General features: G+C 39.4%; 2 protein-coding genes, 1 non-coding gene and 1 pseudogene across 5 annotated transcripts in view; 3 read left to right on the forward strand and 1 right to left on the reverse strand.

Moving 5' to 3' along the window:
* The first annotated feature begins 1,389 nt into the window (after positions 1 to 1,389).
* ZNF317 (zinc finger protein 317) lies at positions 1,390 to 15,837 on the forward strand. Of its 3 annotated transcripts, none has more exons than XM_016197919.2 (7): positions 1,390 to 1,478; positions 8,395 to 8,516; positions 9,053 to 9,192; positions 9,654 to 9,780; positions 10,206 to 10,301; positions 10,781 to 10,863; positions 11,336 to 15,834. In XM_016197919.2, the coding sequence occupies exons 2-7, from the start codon at positions 8,486 to 8,488 to the stop codon at positions 12,644 to 12,646; spliced, it is 1,788 nt and encodes a 595-aa protein (XP_016053405.2). In that variant the 5' UTR covers positions 1,390 to 1,478; positions 8,395 to 8,485; the 3' UTR covers positions 12,647 to 15,834. The 3 variants fall into 3 exon arrangements, with proteins under 3 accessions (XP_016053405.2, XP_087672823.1, XP_016053407.2); XM_016197921.2 differs by having other exon boundaries at positions 1,413 to 1,478; positions 8,374 to 8,516; XM_087816697.1 differs by lacking the exon at positions 9,053 to 9,192 and having other exon boundaries at positions 11,336 to 15,837.
* The window catches only part of OR7D2 (olfactory receptor family 7 subfamily D member 2), a 36,934-nt gene continuing 20,721 nt past the window's right edge, over positions 1,395 to 17,607 (forward strand). Inside the window, exon 1 of the mRNA XM_016197923.2 lies at positions 1,395 to 1,478. The gene's annotated coding sequence lies outside the window, so the exon portion shown is untranslated. The remainder of the gene's footprint in view (positions 1,479 to 17,607) is intronic.
* On the forward strand, positions 14,760 to 14,885 carry LOC148093334 (small Cajal body-specific RNA 24). Its single transcript, XR_015714456.1, has one exon.
* LOC107525728 (U1 small nuclear ribonucleoprotein A pseudogene) lies at positions 15,862 to 17,310 on the reverse strand (annotated as a pseudogene).

Here is a 17,607-nt window from a genome sequence, read left to right on the forward strand (position 1 = left end):
ATTTGGGGTGGCGGGTACGCCCCACTGAAATCATTGCCGTCACACTCAACGTGACAATGTGCGTTGGTCTGTTCTCTTGCATCAGTCAGTTTTCTACTCTCGCAAGAAAAAGAGTTTGACTCTATTTAAAGTTCAAAAAACACGTAAAACTCTTCTATGATGTGGGGGGGGGGGAGTCTCTCCTTCTATATAACCCTTCTTGGCTAGGGCTCTATAACAAAAGACAGATTAACAAGAGAAAAGCAAAGTGACATTCGAGTTTCATAGGAAATGAAGACACAAAGGAGTGATTAAACCTGACCACTTTTATGCTAGTTTATTGCAGGTAGTCATGACCTAAGATAAAATTTTCCCTGACAAAGGTCAATCTTTACCTTAACTAAACCTGTCTATTGTCTTCTGCATCTACAATAACATACCACTGGAATGTCAGGGTGACTTCCTTTTATCCAGATCCCACAGGGCATAATCAGTGCACCAGGGCAGAGACCATGAATTCTCTCCTTGTTATCGTTATCATGTTAATTGCTGACTGTTAACTATCCTGTACCCACCTATGTAAAAGATGTATGTTCCTATCATTTTATTTTTCATCCAATCCCAGAGGTTTCCCTGCTTTGCTTCCCCCCACCTCCCTAATCTATCATCAATGGATTTCATGTAACCCACTTACATCTCCTCTTTTGGTTGTAATGTATAAAATAAGGTGCAAAACTGCCATTCTCTGGAGCATTATCTCAATCCATTGAGATTTTGCTTCCCAGAAATTGTTGACAGTTTAGCTCAAATAAACTCACAAAAATCCTCTATAGGTTTGAATGCTCTTACATTGACAGATCAATGGGACAAACAAAAGGGTCGAGGGTGTTGCCAAGGTTTACAAGTGGACAGGTAAGATTCCTATTATTTGAGTTTGAGAAGGTGGAGTCCGCAGTTTGCTTTGGGGCATTTATAGTGCCTGTAAAATGTCCAAGTGGAGAATGTCTCATTCCTCCTGGAATTCAGGTGTGGGGTTGAGGGTGGACGTTTGTGTCTTAAGTGTATAAATTGTTCTTAAAGCGGTGAGATTCGTTGTATCAAAAGAATGATTATAAGAAGCCTAAGAACTGAGTTCCAAGGCACTCAAACAATTAGAAGTTGGGGACATGTGCTCAACCATCAGAATCCACCTGGCCACCACCTCCCTGCCCGCCTAAGCTCAGAACTACATTTCCCAGAATCCTTTCCGCCCCGTGCTTCTGGGTTAGAGCGGCCAATGAGTCCCGCGTGATTTAGAAGGCGGAAGTGAAGCGGAAGCCATTATTCTCGGGAGGCGTTTGGCGCTATACACATGGGCTGTGGAGAGCTCCCCTGCGGTTTCCTTCCAGCTGTTGGCGACCCTCCGCCTCCCCGCGGCAGACTGGACCTTCCGTTTGAACTTCTCGACTCTTGGGCGGCAGCTTCCGTGACCTCCGCTCCCCCGGATTTTACCCTGTCGGGTAAGCCCTGCTTTCCCCCTTTAACCCTTTACTCTGGCTTTCCTGAGGCCACGAGAGGCCCGCAAGGCAGACGGGGACCTGGGACTGGAAAGCCAGGCAGCCAGGCTTGGAGTGTGTTTAAGACCCTGTCATCAGCGGTATGAAACTCTAATGACGCGAGGACTGAAATTTAGGACCATATTTAGCGACATATTTAGGCACTGGTGATCTGGGGTAAAAAAAAAAAAAAAAAAAGCAAAAAAAACCCTAACACCTTGTGATGGGGACGTAAAAAGCCCGGCCGAGTGAATTCAGGGCATTATGGGCGCTCAGGAAATGGAGACCGTGAGGATAAATTACCTTCCGTTTGTTTTTGTGGTCAATTTCCTTTGTGGTCAGCTTGTCTAATATGAATTGTGGCAGCATTTGTCTTGAATGCCTTTTATACTCAAACTTTTAGTTGATTCTTATGCAAATAGCCTATAACTAGATTTAAAAATTCAGTTCGACATTATTTAACTTGAGAGTTAGTCCATTAATAGTTATTGTAGTTACTAACATTTTGCATTGATTTTTACTACCTTATTTGGTTCCTTTTATTTATCCGCTCATAGGACATAGGTGCAAAGAAAAACCCACAAACGCATGAAAACACATACAATTAAAAGGACAACAATAAAGCAAATCCACAAATCAGTCCAAGAAAATATTATGAAACCTCAGAAACCTGTGTGCTCCTAAATTGCAACCTCCTCTTCTCCCAAGATTCTCTTTTTGGATTTTACTGTTTATAAGTTCTTCCCAAAAATGTATTTCCTAATTTGAGTAATTATTTTTTACTAGACTCACAATTTAAAGTACTTTCAGATACATCCTTTTTCCCATATTTGTGCAGCTGCAGATTCTAATTTAGAGATTTCTAAATATCTTATAGGTGACTTTTGTACACATACCCATTCTTTTTGAGGTACCTTACGGCTTAAATTTTATTTTATTTTTTCAAAATATTTTTATTGATTGATTTTTAAAGAGAGGAAGAGAGAGAGAAACATTGAATTACTGTTCTACTTATTTATGCATTCATTGGTGTTTCTTGTTATGTGCCTGACCAGCAATGGAACCCACAACCTTGGTTTATTGGGACTGTACTAACCAACTACCCAGCCAGGGCCTTACTAAATTTTAGAGTCAGTTTACAAAGTTCCACCTACTGGGGTTTTGTTTTCAGGTTGTGTTGAATATTAATTTTGAGAATATTGACATTATTATGCCATTGAATCTTATGATTAATCAAATTATGTACATTTACATCTTCTATAATGCCTTTTAATAAGGTTTTATAAGTACTAACAAAAAGGATTTTGGGGGGTTTTTTGTTAGATTTATTCCTGGGAGCGTGTGCATGCACTTTAAAATTAATTTTTTTCCAAAGCTTTGTATATTGAATTTAAGTTCTGCAGGGTTACTGAAGTATATAATTCTCTTAATTTTCATGTAGTGTTTTGGATGTTTTTGTCTGTATAGAATGAATAAGTAAATATTTATATATTTTTTTTGCTTAGTACACGATTTACTTTTTTTGCTGGAATAGCTGAGGACAGCTGGGGACTTCTGATAGCACTGAATGGAATTTGGATAGGAGGTAGTCCTGTTTTCTTTTTTACTTTAAGGGGAATGGACTTTAATGCTTACTGGAAGCTTTTTTTAAATTAATTTTTTAAGTTGATTTGAGAGAGAGGAAGAGAGAGAGAGGGATGGATTTGTTGTTCCACTTACATTGTTGATTTTTTAATTTTTTAAGAAAGAGGAAGTGGGAAAGAGAAACATCCATGGCGTTTCCATCGACTGCCTCCCGCACATGCCTCGGCTGCAACCTGGGTATGTGCCCTGACTGGGAATCAAACCGGCAACCTTGGCATATCAGGACTTTGCTCTAACCAACCGAGCTACCTGCCCAGGGCCTAGAAGCTTTTTTGAGAGAGTATTTAATAGGTGGAGGAAGCGCTCTTCTTTTCCTAGTTTAGGAGCTCTTCATTTTTCTCATGAACAGCTGTAGCTTTTTACAAGTGATCCTCCCCCCCAAGCATCTACTTTGATATCTGTTGATGTATTTCAAGCACCTTAAAGATGCCTGGCCTGTGATAGGTGGCTACTACTGTTTGTGCATGGAATGAATGAGTGAATAATATGCTTGTCTTACTTGTCTGGTAGTGTGGTGAACTATACCAATGAACTTTTCTAGTATTATATTAAATTTGCATTGGTAAATAACTTACTTGGAAAGGATACTTACTATTGTATCATTTTTGGTGATTCAGATTTATGTTTGAGTGAAATTGGCTTGTAATTTTCCTTTCCTTTGCAGGTTTGTGCCAGCCTTATAAAATGGGGTGGGGCTGTTCCCTCTTTTTCCTAAACTCTGGAGTATTTTGCCTAAGAATAAACTGACTTTTTCCATAAAGAGAGTTATACCAAGAAAAACTACTTAGCTCTGGAGTTTTCTTTGTGGGAAGTTTTAAAGCTATTGGTTCAGTTCCTTTAAGGGTTATAAGGCATTTAAGTTCTCTATTTCATTATGGTAAGTAAAATTTCTTTAGGAATTTATTCATTCTATCTAAGGTTTAAATTGTATAGTCAAAGTTGTTAATAATGTCATCTTACTATGTTTTTAATGCTTGCTACATCTGTAATGTTTTTTCACTCCTATGTATACGTTTCTTCTTTTAAAAAAATAAACCCTGTCAGAATTTTTGTCAATTTTGTTTTTCTCAAAGAACTTTCGACTTGATTGAACTTTATAATATGAATGTTTTCTATTTCATAACTTTCTGTTCTTTATAATTTTCTTCCCTTTTTTAAAAAAAAAAATATATATATCTTTATTGATTTCAGAGAGAGGAAAGGAGAGGGAGAGAGAGAGATAGAAGCATCAATGATGAGAGAGTCATTGAACAGCCACCTCCTGCACGCCCTCGACTGGGGATCAAGCCCGCAACCCGGTCACGTGCCCTGACCGGGAATCGACCCTGATCTCCTGGATTTTAGGTTGCCGCTCAACTGCCGAGCCATGCTCTCCAGGCCCCTTTACTTTTTTGAGGGTCACTCTTTCTAGCTTCTTACATTGGGTATCTGTCACATTCCACAGAAGTGCAGCATGTAGTATTATATTTCAGTTCTAAATATTATGAATATTATGACTTCCTTGACATGTGAATCATTTAGAATTTTCTCTTTTAATTTCCATTCCTATGGCTTTGTTGTTGTTATCTTCTGGTCATTGTTTGCTTAACTTCATTGCACTGGTCAGAGATCGATGCCATTTCTGAGACATATATTGTGCTTGTGTGGTTGGAGTTTCTAGTTAGGAAGTGCTGTCTCATCTTACTCAGTCCGTGTATAGTTACTGAATTATCCACCTAAACTATTTCAGTGAGAGTTCTGGTAGTGGCTTTGTCCATTCTTCTTAGAGTTCTGTCCTTTTTCAATGTTTTCATATTTTTGAGGCTGTGTCATAACATATACGGGTATATACGGCTTTTTCTTGAATTATACTTTTCATTATGTAATACCTCAGTTTTCTCTATGAGCCTTTTTGCCTTAATCCATTCTTTCTGGTGTTAATATTATAAAGCAGCTTAAAAAAATGTATGTGCCTTATATATATGTTTATTTCCATTCTTGTTATATCCCTATGTGTTAGATGTCTCTTACAAACAATATTTTTTTAATCTATTTTGAGAATATCTATTTTAGTTCAAGCGTTTAGTTCATTAACATTTATGTGTTAATATGTTTGGTTGTTGACTTTGTTCTGTCTTTTCAGTTTCTTTTTTCTAGCTTCCTTTTGAGTATTTTTTATTCCACTTTTTTCTCTGAGCATTTTGAATTTATTTTACATATATATTTACTCTGAAGAAGTTGGCCTTAGAAGGGAGGGCACACATCTCCTTGTTTGTAATAAGAGAGAAAGAGAAAATCATAGATCAGTTGGGAGGAAATTTTATATAACTAGAGACCAGAAAGTAAGAAAGATTTCTTCTACCCCTTTAAAGTATAATTTGCAAGAAAATGCATAGATCTTAGGTGATCAGTTTGATGAATTTTTTTGACAGTTGTATGCATTGTGTAACCACTAACTAAAAAAATATATGTAGAAAATTTCACTTGCCCCAAGGAGTTTCCTCTCTGTTCCCTCAGTCTATCCCCATCTCATGCTTCTCCATCGAGGCAACCATTTTTTTACTATAGACTTAAACAACTTTTGCCATTGACTTAAGTTTTGCCTATTCGTGGACATCGTGTAATTGGAATCAGAATTTCTTGTGTCTACCGTCTGATGGTCAATATATAGAGATTTGTGTATGTCTCAGTAGTTTCTTTTTATTGCTGACTAGTATTTCGTTGTACACGTCACAATTTGTTTATTCTCTTGTTGATGGATATTTAGATTGCTTACACTTTTTGGCTATTATGAATCAGATTGCTGTATCTCTGATAAATATCTAGGCATGGAATTGCTTAGTCAAATGGTAGGTGTACTATTTAAGAAGCTGGCAAATTGTTTTCCAAAATGTTTGAACCGTTTCACATTTCCACCATCAGTGTATGAGAGTTGAGGGTATGCCACATCCTTGTCAACATTTAATGCTGGTGGGCTTTTTTATTTTGGCTGCTCTAGTGGGTTGAAATGCTGTATCATTAGTTTTAATTTGCATTTATCAGATAACTAATGATGTTGAGCACTTTTGCCATGCTTGTTATATTTGTCATTAAATATCGTAAAGTGTCTTAATTCTAGCTTTTTTTTTCGTACCTTTTTTATTGTTTTGTAGGAGTGCTTTAATGTGAATATGAATTTTTTGTCAGGTATATGTGTACTACAAATATTTTCCCCCAATCTGTTGCCTTTTTTTTTTATTGAGGTATAACTAACATAACATTATTTCAGTTTCAGTTATACAACAAAATGATTCGATATTTTTATATATTTATTGAAAAATGATCACAATAAGTGCAGTTAACATCCATCATCATACACAGTTACAAAAATTCTTATGGTGAGAACTTTCAAGGTCCACTCTGTAGCTACTTTCAAGTATGCAGTGTAGTGTTATTAACTATAGTCACCATGCTATACGTTACATCCCTGTGACTTACTTCATAACTGGAAACTTGTACTTCTTGACCTCATTTACCCATTTCATCAACCACTGCCTCAGGCAGCCACCAGTCTGTTCTCCATATCCCTGACCTTAGTTTTTGTTTTGTTTTGCTTTGCTTTTTTTAAGTTTCCACATATAAATGATAATTTTTTCTGGCTGACATTTCACTTAGTATAATGCCCTCAAGTTCCATTGATGTCCCAAAGGCAAGATTTTTATGGCTAAATAATATTCATATATCACATTTTCTATGTTCGTTCATTCATTGATGGGCGTTTAGGTTGTTTCCGTGCCTTGACTATTGTAAATAAAGCTGTAATGAACATGGAGGTGGAGATATCTTTTCAAATTAGTGTATTCATTTTCAGATAAATACCCAGATGTGGAATTGCTGGATTACATGGTGGTTTAATTTTTAATTTTTTGAGGAAACGCCATACTGTGTTCCATAGTGGCTGAACCAATTTACATTTCTACCAACAGTGCACAAACGTTCCCTTTCCCTAATATCCTGGTCAACACTTGTTGTCTCTCTTCTTTCTTATATAGCCATTCTAATAGGTGTAAGGTGATAGCTCATGGTTTTGATTAGCATTTCTCTGATGATTAGTGATATTGAGCACCTTTTCATCTGCTTCCTGGCCATTTGTATGTCTTTGGAAAAATGTCTATTCAGGGCCTCTGCCCATTTTTTATTTGGATTTTTTTTTTTTTTTTTTTTTTTGCTATTGAGTTGTATGAGTTCTTTATATGTTTTGGATATTAACCCCTTGTCAGATATATGATTTTCAAATATTTTCTCCCATTCAGTAGGTTGCCTTTTCATTTTTCTGGTTGTTATTACTGTGAAAGGAATATCAGATTACTTGCTGGAACATGCTGAAAGTAAGGGTAATGTTAGACAGTTTTTTATTCAGAAAAACTTGAGATTTTACCTGGTTATGGGAAGATTGGATTGCCTAGTATGCTTTTCTTTAGTGTAGATATTCCTTTAGGGTTAACATCTTTGAGTTTTGAAGGTGACCAGTTGTGTGCAGACTGGTTTTCCCAGCTCTCTTCAGGGAGGAGGTAGATGGTTAGAATCATCCAGGGCTGGTCTTTTGCTCATTCAGGGTTATAATAGGCAGAGGAATTTGTACAAATAACTTGTAGAAGTAATGGATTGTGATGAATCTCTGCTTGATAGGTAGAGCAGTGAGAAGAGGAATTTGCTGTTCGAGAGCAAGATTATAGAAGCATGAGTGTCCTAGAATCCTGTGTAAAGTGAAGAGTTCATGCAAGAAGAATGTTGTGTAGAAGTTTTATCAGAGAGCAGATTTCTAAATCATTGCCTGTGAGGTAAAGTTGGTAACTAGAGATAACTAGGACAGTGCGTTGGCCCACAGTTGTATATGTTGGTGTAGAGTGTGGGGCCAAATAGCATTGGAGATTGGAACATGGAGTTCTAGATGGATCATCCTCATGAATACTAGAACCATCCTCAACCTTAACAAGCATTAAAGTTGAAGAACAGAAGTCGGGCCCAAATATTCAATGAGTGAAGGAGTTTAACAGAGTTGTACTTGGTGACACTTTACTTGGGAGAATGAATCTGAATCTTTCTTGAGGCAGGTCAGTGTTGTCCACCACATTGCCTGAAGGTTTTGCCAAAGGTAAAGGCTTAGGATCAGATAGAATTTGCTGTTCAAAAGAAATACTGGAAGGCAAAAATCAATTATCCTATGAGCAAGAGAGGTAGCCTTGACTTCTAGTAGTCTTTCTCTCTTTTACTACAGATGCCTGCTCAAAGAGTCCCATGAGAGCAAGAGAGTAGCATTCTGATGCCAGTGCTCTGTTGTTCTTCAAATTTATTATCATTCTCACAGGATGGCAGCTGTTGATCTCTCTCCCACATGTGGTAAGTTCTTGGGGTAAAGAATACCCTCAGAAATCAAGCTTAAATGGCCACTGCCACTTCACCAAGGTCAGGTGTGTGCAAGGACAGAGGGAGGGCTGCCAAAGGAGGATGGATGAACTATAAAGCAGTGGGACCAAAGTCCTGAGAGGCCCCCCAGGTGACTGACTGATTTATGCAGGGTCTCTGTGAGTTTGCATGAGGGAGGGAGTGTGTGTAGTTGGTGTGAAAGGAAGAACACAAGTATGGGTAACCCTGTACTATTCCATTTCTAATTTTGATAACTCTGAGCAAAGTAAAAGCCCTACCTCTTAAAGCTTTAATTTCTTTGCTCATAAGTTGAGAATATATATCACTTTTGTTATGGGTATGTTGGCCCACATCCTTTTTCCCTGTCTTTGAGTAGAGCAGGGCTGCTCTGGATTCTTACCAAACATGTATGTGTGTATATTGATTGGGGATGTGTACTGCACACTTACAGTTTAGTGGTTTGTGAGTGTCAGGCAAACTTTAGTTCTTATGGATCCTGTTTTCTCTAGCTATATCCACCCAGGACCCTGCCCATATCCAGGAGTCAGAAATTCCTCTTGCTTCAGAAGGCCATTCTTGTCACCAGGATGTGGACCTGTTTGCTTGTAATGACCTGGAGCCTCATATGCCAACTAATGCTGGCACCCAGGTAACACCAAAATCTCTGGGCCCCTGAGGGTGGGAGAGGCACTTCCTAGAACACCCTCAGTATCACATGATAAAATTTTTTTAGACCTTTATTCTGGCTAATTGATGCCTGATCAGGGATCAGGAGAAAGAGCCAAAGAATGTTGGGGGGCTGACCTGGTATCAGGGTTGTTAGGGAAAAAGACTTATGTACCAAATATTTCTCTTGTAATATGGTTCATAGCACTTGGGCCAGGCTAAAAGTGGACAGATATTTTGGTCCCATGTCAAAGTTGCCTTTGAGGCACTCATAGGGAAGAGAAGACAACTGCTGACTGGCTTCTGGAGTAAATGTTGAGACACCAGAACCCCATATTGGAACCCCATCCTGTGATTCGAGTCTCTCATACCCAGTCCTCAGTCTCTGCCATCTTTGAGCTCAGACTGGTTTCTCACTGACCACAAATGTGTGCGGTGTTTCAGGACTCAGTGACTTTCCAGGATGTTGCAGTGGACTTTACTGAGAAGGAGTGGCCCTTGCTGGATTCTTCTCAGAGAAAACTATACAAAGATGTGATGTTGGAGAATTATAGCAACCTTGCCTCAGTGGGTAAGACTGGCACCATTTTTTCATTTATGAGTCAAATGATTTTGTTTTAAGTACTTGCTATGACCTAGGAGCTGGGTGGGGATTTGGAACACAATTGTGACCTGGTGCCTGCCCTCCTGGTGTCTCCCCATGGATATTGAGACCTATTATATTGACCTTGGAGGTTGTCAAGTGTGTCTGAGCTTGGATATAGGTTTATGAATTGAGTAATCCTTAACTTCTGAGTTAAGAAATCTTTTGAAGGGCAAAACATGTGGGTATTTGTGGTTATGTTTTTTGTAATAGGTTTTCACTGTGCCCCTTAGAAATTTGTCACCATCATTTTGCTGCTCCTAAGTCAGTCTTGTCCATCTTCAGAACTCTGACTTCAGAACACGTGTCCTCTGCACGATCCTTCCTCAACATGTATCTTTCCCCGTGAGTAGGGTGTCAGGTGGGGAAACCCAGCCTCATCTTCCACTTGGAGCAAGAAGAGGAGCTGAGAACAGAGGAGAGGGGACTTCCCCAAGGCACATATCCCGGTAAGCACCAGGCAAAAACAAGTGCTTCTGAGTATTCTATCCAGTGATTGGAGTGGAGGGAGATCCATTAGGAAATGTCACCCAGGGAAATTTGAAAATGCTCATTCTCTTTCTCTGCTCCTCCATTCTCTCACAGATCTTTGGTTTCACTGCCCTTTCACCTTTATATTTAAGATGTCCACATGGACTCTTTCTTCTGTTCTTTCAAATTCAACATTTCTGATCATACTCTTTCTGTCATTATTAATGTTGATCTTTGGAGAATTACTTCTTAGTGTGCTGCCCCAAATGTCTACCCCTGTCATTGCCAAGTATCACACAGCCAAATTTTTCAGTCATTTTGACTCATGCATTCTTCCTTTTCACCTCACCTTTCCTTTTTTAGGGTTAGTATTTGCAAAAAAATTTATCTATTTTTGTCACTAGCATTTCACCATTTTCTTTTATCAGCAAGTTTATCTTTTTCCAATTTGTTTCAGATTGGGAGATTCCATCTAAAACTAAATGGTCCATTCTCATGGAAGATATTTTTGGGAAGGAAACATCCAGTGGTGTGACAGTGGTAAGATTTCCTTGGGATAACTCTGGATCTTCCATATTAGGAGACGACTGGGCCAGTGTAAGTTAGAAAAGGAGCTCAAGAACTAGGCAGGTGGCATTCCCCAAGAGGAAGCAGTGTTAGAGACACTAATATTACCAGTTACTAACCCCAAACTTTTCCACTTAGAGTTCTGATGAGTAAATATTTCTGTATCTCCGATAATTGAGTGTTGGGGCTCATTTCAGTTAACAAAGTGTATTTTGTAAAAAGCTTTGTAACGGTTACACACATGGAACCTTAGGGCATACATAGCATTCACCTGTTCTATTTGATAGAGTCCAAAGGGAGCAGGAGCAGTACTTTTGCACTGTAAATTATGACATCTTTAGTCATAATGATGTGCTTGAATTTATGTCAGTTTATGTGGGGATAATTCTTAGGAATGTAATGAATATTGGAAATGCCTTAATCAGCACTCATCTTAAATCAATAGGAAAGAACTCATCTTGGAGAGAAATCCACTGAATATGCTCACCTGTTTGAAGTCTTCAGCATGGGGGCTCATCTTACTCAGCAAATCACTGGCAAGAGGCCCTATCACCACCAAGACTATGGGGTAGTTTTCAAAAACAGGCCACATCTAACCCAACATGTGAGCATTTACAGTGGGAGAAAAATGCATGAATGTAATCAGTGCCAAAAAACCTTCACCACGAGTGCTTCCCTTACACGACACAGGAGAATTCACACTGGGGAGAAACCCTATGAATGCAATGTCTGTGGGAAAGCTTTCAATGATCCCTCAGCCCTTAGGAGTCATGGGAGAACTCACCTCACAGAGAAGCCCTATGACTGTAGTCAGTGTGGAAATGCCTTCCGGACCCTCTCCTCCCTGAAGATACACATGAGAGTTCACACTGGGGAGCGACCTTACAAGTGTGATGAATGTGGGAAGGCATATGGCAGGAGCTGCCACCTTATTGCACACAAAAGAACACACACTGGAGAGAGACCCTATGAATGTCAAGACTGTGGGAAAGCTTTCCAGCATCCCTCACATCTCAAAGAGCATGTCAGGAATCACACTGGAGAGAAACCCTATGAATGCACACAGTGTGGAAAAGCCTTTCGATGGAAGTCTAACTTTAATTTGCACAAGAAGAACCACATGGTAGAGAAAACATATGAATGTAAAGAATGTGGGAAGTCCTTTGGTGATCTCTTATCACGGAGAAAACACATGCGAATTCATATTGTAAAGAAACCTGTTGAATGTAGGCAGTGTGGGAAAGCATTCAGAAACCAGTCCATCCTTAAGACACACATGAATTCTCACACTGGAGAGAAACCATACGGATGCGATCTGTGTGGGAAAGCCTTCAGTGCAAGCTCAAACCTAACTGCACACAGGAAAATACACACTCAAGAGAGACGCTATGAATGTGCTGCCTGTGGGAAAGTCTTCAGCGATTATTTATCCCGGAGGAGGCACATGAGCATTCATCTTGTAAAGAAACGTGTCGAATGTAGACAGTGTGGGAAAACCTTCAGAAACCAGTCAACTCTTAAGACACACATGAGAAGTCACACAGGAGAGAAGCCGTACGAGTGTGATCACTGTGGAAAAGCCTTCAGCATAGGCTCAAACCTTAATGTTCACAGGAGAATACACACTGGGGAGAAACCCTATGAATGCTTGGCCTGTGGGAAGGCCTTCAGTGATCATTCATCTCTTCGAAGTCATGTCAAAACTCACCGGGGAGAGAAACTCATAGTGTCATCAGTGTGGAAGAGGCTCCAGTGACACACCTTCTTTAAGAAACATGAAAGCTCAGACTGAAAGGAAACTTTACAAGCGTCAAGAAGGCAGGAAAGTCTTTATGAATTCATCTTACTGAGCACAAGGAAATACATATAACTTGGGAGAAATATAGTTTGTGTAATAACTGGAAAAACTTGAGTTCTTATCACTTTAGAGATTTGTGAGAGTTAATGCTGGGGGAGAAAATGTGTGTCTGTGGTGTGGAAAAGCCATCAGTGTATATTTAACTCTTAACAAACATGACAACTTAGGAAGAGAAACCCTAGCCTAGTATTTAATGTTGAAATGACTATAGAACCACCTGGCACCTTCTGGGCACATGAGTAAGCACACTAGGGAAAATCTGTAAATCCAACACTAGGCAAACAATTGTTGGTCGTCTTGTATTCCTCATAAGAGAACACAAAAGAGAAACATATAAAGTAAGAAACATGGAAAAGTTAGTAATAGGTCATCAAACTAAGCCAGCTGTCTGTTTTTGTACAGTTCTCAAGCTAAGAATAGTTTACATTTTTAAGGAGGAAGAATATGTGACAGAGACTGTGTGTGGCCCACAAAGTCTAAAATACTTGCTGTCTGGCCCTTTACGGAAAAAAATTGCCAACCCCTGTTGCAGAGCAGTGTTTCTTAATGGGGTGGTTTTGCTCCCCAGGAGACATTTGGCAATTTCTGAAGACATTTTTGGTTGTTACAACTGGGGAATGTGTTACCGACATGTAGTTGGAAGACATCAAGGATGCTGCTAAATAGCCTACAATGCAGAGGAGCCTCCCAGAATAAAGACTTAGATGCCCCAAAATGTTAATATTGCTGAGATTGAGAAACCTTGGCCTAGAACAACTTAATTTTTATGAAACTTGAGTATTCATGATAGGAGAATTTCTATTTAAAACTTCAAAAATATAATCAGTATAATTCTTTCAGGAAACCTATAAGAACCCACACAATCCCTATGTGGAGATGATTTCAGCCACAGCCCCCTCACTTGTGCTTATGAGAATTCACTCACACCCCAAAGGAATTTTCTAGAGAATGTGAAATTGTATTTGATATCTTTCATCGTGAAAACAGACCCTAGCTCATAGATCTTTATTCTTTGCTTTAAGGTTATTCTCTAAATGGCTCAGGCCACATCACAAAAGGTTTGTATGTAGTATTTTTATTATTATTTCATTCTTAATGTTTTAACTTCCTTTTGGATCACTTACTTGACCAATAGACTCTTTAGAATCTTACGTAATGTGTAACATGGATATTTTTAGTGCCTGTTTGTTATGAGTATCTAAATCAAATGCATTGTGACCAGACCATGGTGTCATCTTCAGATGCGCCCTTTGGGATGTTTGAGCCAACAGTGGCATATACTTCTAGTTGCTTCCCTAGTATCTCATCTTCCACATCAAGAAAACTCAATTTTTGTCAGATTAGTAAGGTGTACTATTTTTAAAATCTCTTACAAGTTTCCTTACAACTAGTACAGTCCATGTTCCACAGCCAGTCCATTAACAAATAAGCAGATGTTACTGCGTGGTCTCTGAGAAGACTCTTGAAAAGGGCCATTTTTCTCCACATGTTTTGTTTTTTTGCTCTTCCCCCTACTTCTCACCTGGCAAGGAGATCCAGTACCTAGTGTTAAAAGATCCATCTTGTGACCGTGAGGATGCAAGGCACAGGCTAAGGAGGATCCTGCAGGAAATTCACAAACAATTCTGGCCTCCCCAGTGGCTTCTTTGAGTTTCTATACTAGCCCTGAATTTGTTATTTCCAGACTTCCTGTTACATGAAAAAATAAAACTGATTATTGGTTTAAGCTGCTTTGGATATTTCATTTTTTTCTATTAGTTTTTTTTATTGGTGGAGGGAGGGTTCTGCCTCATCCTGCTGGATGCTGTCTAACCCATTCACTTAGCCACTAGTGAGTTTTTATAACTGCTGCATGTGGGTATAATCTCCTTATGCTCTTAATTGTTGGATATGGGTTTTTAAATTCTTCAAGTCAAGTTTTAAAATTGCATTTCATATCTTTGATCAACTTAGACATTTAATTTCCCAACTTGTATTGAAGAACTGTATTCATTTTCACAGAAGTGCTGAGTGGAAATCTACTTTATTCAGTTTCTTCTTGAGAAGAAAACTCTTTGTAAATGTCCTACAGAAATATAGTAGCTTTCTGTTCACCCTTTGCAAGTAAAAAGGGTGGGTCGTTCCACTACTGACACATTTTTAAAAGTGCTAAGAAGCAGGGGCCATCAGTTTCTTTTGCATGTGGAGGCAAGGAAATTTAGATACTTGTCTGAGGCAAACCTGTTAGCAAGTAGTAGTGCTTGTATTAAACCCTGGTGTCTGGTTCCCGAGTCCGTATTTCTCTTATGTCAGGCCTTGTTCTGTGCCCCGGTCTGGAGTGAATCAGGATATTTGCCTTCATGTTGCTCACATTCTACTTGGGGTTGAGGCACCTGATAAATGAATGTATATAATATCTCTGATGATGGTCAGTGCAGTGGAGGAAAAAGTAAGCATGGTGATGATAATGTGGGATTCAGTGGAGCTGAGGAATTAGTAATTTTTTTTCCTTTTCAATGCTCTGGAATAATTTATACAGCATTAGTACTCTGTGGTTTTAGATTTGCTAGAATTCCCTGTGAAACCATCTGGGACAAGTGCTTTTCTAGTGGGATATTTTCTTAGGAACTTTATTTCTTTTATGGTCATTGCTCTGTTTTAAGCTTTCTAACTTGAATGGTGTCAATGTTGGTAATCTGTATTTTCCTAGGAGATTGTCCAATTCATCTGGTAAAGGTCAGCAAAGTTATCTTAAGAGTTTAAAAATGTTTTCTGATTCAGTGGTCATCACCTATTTTTTGTATATTTGCTTTTTCTTTTCCTGAATCAAATGAGCTAGTGGTTTATTTGTGTGCGTGTGTGTTTTAAAGAAATGGAATTTTGACTAGTTAGATCTATTGTTGTTTTGTTTTCCTCATTTACCCCCCCTGAAAATCAAAAAAACAAAAACTTTATTTAATTCCATCCTAACAGCACCAGGTGCAGTGTCTGGGGACAGACAGGATGCAACGCTGTGTGACCACTCACATAATGTGACTCCAAGAAAGCCTGGAGGGGAGCCTATCTCCAGGGAGCTGAGCCAAGGGGAAGAGGGGAGTCCCCAATGAGGTAGGGACAGACATGGAGAAAAGGCGCTACTTCTTGGCAAAGGAGATCTTCATGGGGTACTTCTGGGTGATCTTGAAGTCCTGTAGGGAGTTGTGAGCAGCCCCTGCCTGCACCTCATTGTCAAACTCGATGACTGCCATGTCGTACTGCCCTGGGACAAGCTAGACCTCCTTGAAGACGGAACTAGTTGAAAAATATAGACAGCATGAACTCCTTGGTGGTCTCTGGCAGGCTGGTGAGGAACAAGATGTGATTTAGTGGGTTTTCTGAAAGAGGCTCGGTAGGTGGCACCTGGCCTTACATAAGCTGCTGTTGGGGGCATGGCCCCCAGTGGGATCTGGCCACATTTGAAGCCTGGAGATGGGATCATGCCGGGGGATGGCATGTAGGGAGGCTGGCCCTGAATGTGGTGCATGATGTGGGGTGCCTGAGTCCTTGGCAGCATGCCCTGGACTGGCTGTGGGACAGCCCCCACCATGAGGGCGACTGTCCCACCCTGCACCACCGTCTTATTAGCGGCTGGGTTCTACTGGCTCTTGGCTTTTCTCTTCTCCTGCTTATGTTCCTGCTCCACGAAGGTGCCCTTCATCTTAACAATGATATCTGAGTCAGCCTTGGCATACTGGATACACCTGGGCTTGTAGAAGGGGAAACCTGCATGGAGTACAGGTATTGGTGCTGCTGACCTCCTTGAAGATGACAAAGGCTTGGGCCTCATCACCAGGCTCCATGACATCAGGATATTCAGGATCTGGTCAAACTGTGAGAAGGTGGCATACAGGGACTGCTTCAGCTCATCCTTCTTGATCTGATGTAATTAGTGTGGCTGGGGCAGGTCTGAGGAACTGTTGGAGGGAGGTGCTGTGGTTGGGCAATGGTGCCTAAGGTTTGGCAAGTGGCTCCTGCTACGTTTCTCAGTGCTAAGTACCTTCCTTATTAGTTTCTGCTTTTATCCCCATTTTTTCTTTATGCTTTTGGTTTATTTTTTCCCTTTTTTAAACTGGTAATTAATTTGTTCTTAATCTTTTATTTTATTGACAAGTATTTTGTGTAGTGAATTTTCCTCTAGTCACTCCTTTAAAATGCATTCCATAGATTCTAATATATAAATCTTGATAATAATTTCTTTAAAGTTCTGTAATTTCATTTTGTATTTCTCCTTTTACTCAGGTGCTAATGAGAGGTTTTTAAATGTCCAGGTAGAAGAGCTTTTTGGTTTTGTTAATAAGTTCTAAGTGTATTATATGTTGATTTTCTGCAATTTAAATATAGTATGCCTCTATGTAGATTTTCTTTGGTATTGATCCTGCTTGGTGATCTCTTAGCTTCTTGGATCTGTGGTAGTTCCCCTCTCATAAGTCCAAAATCTCTGCCATACCAAAGTGTGGTTCTGATGCTTGCCCTCTCTCTTTAGATTGTTATATTTTTCTTGCCTTTTGACGTGTCTTGCAGTTTTTTGTTGCAAAGCTTGACATGATGTGTTGGGTAAAAGGAACAGCAGTAGATAAATAGGCCTTTAATGGGTTTTTTCTAGCTAGAAGTTAGCCTGTTTACTGGTTGCTGTAACTATTGTATCAGAGACTAGTTTTCTCTAGTATCCTTATTTTTGTCTCCCCTGTTTTCTTTGGGTTCTTCTACAGACTCCTTAAATAGGGCTAAGACTAGCAATTCTTTTAACTGTATTCCCATTATACAGGAGCCCTAGAAAATTCTTCTTGCCCTTTAGTGTAAGGAACACAACAAGTTCCTTTATATGTCTTTAGCCCACTGCT

This window comes from Miniopterus natalensis, chromosome 4, assembly GCF_054644295.1.
Source record: "Miniopterus natalensis isolate mMinNat1 chromosome 4, mMinNat1.hap1, whole genome shotgun sequence".
NCBI lineage: Eukaryota > Metazoa > Chordata > Mammalia > Chiroptera > Miniopteridae > Miniopterus > Miniopterus natalensis.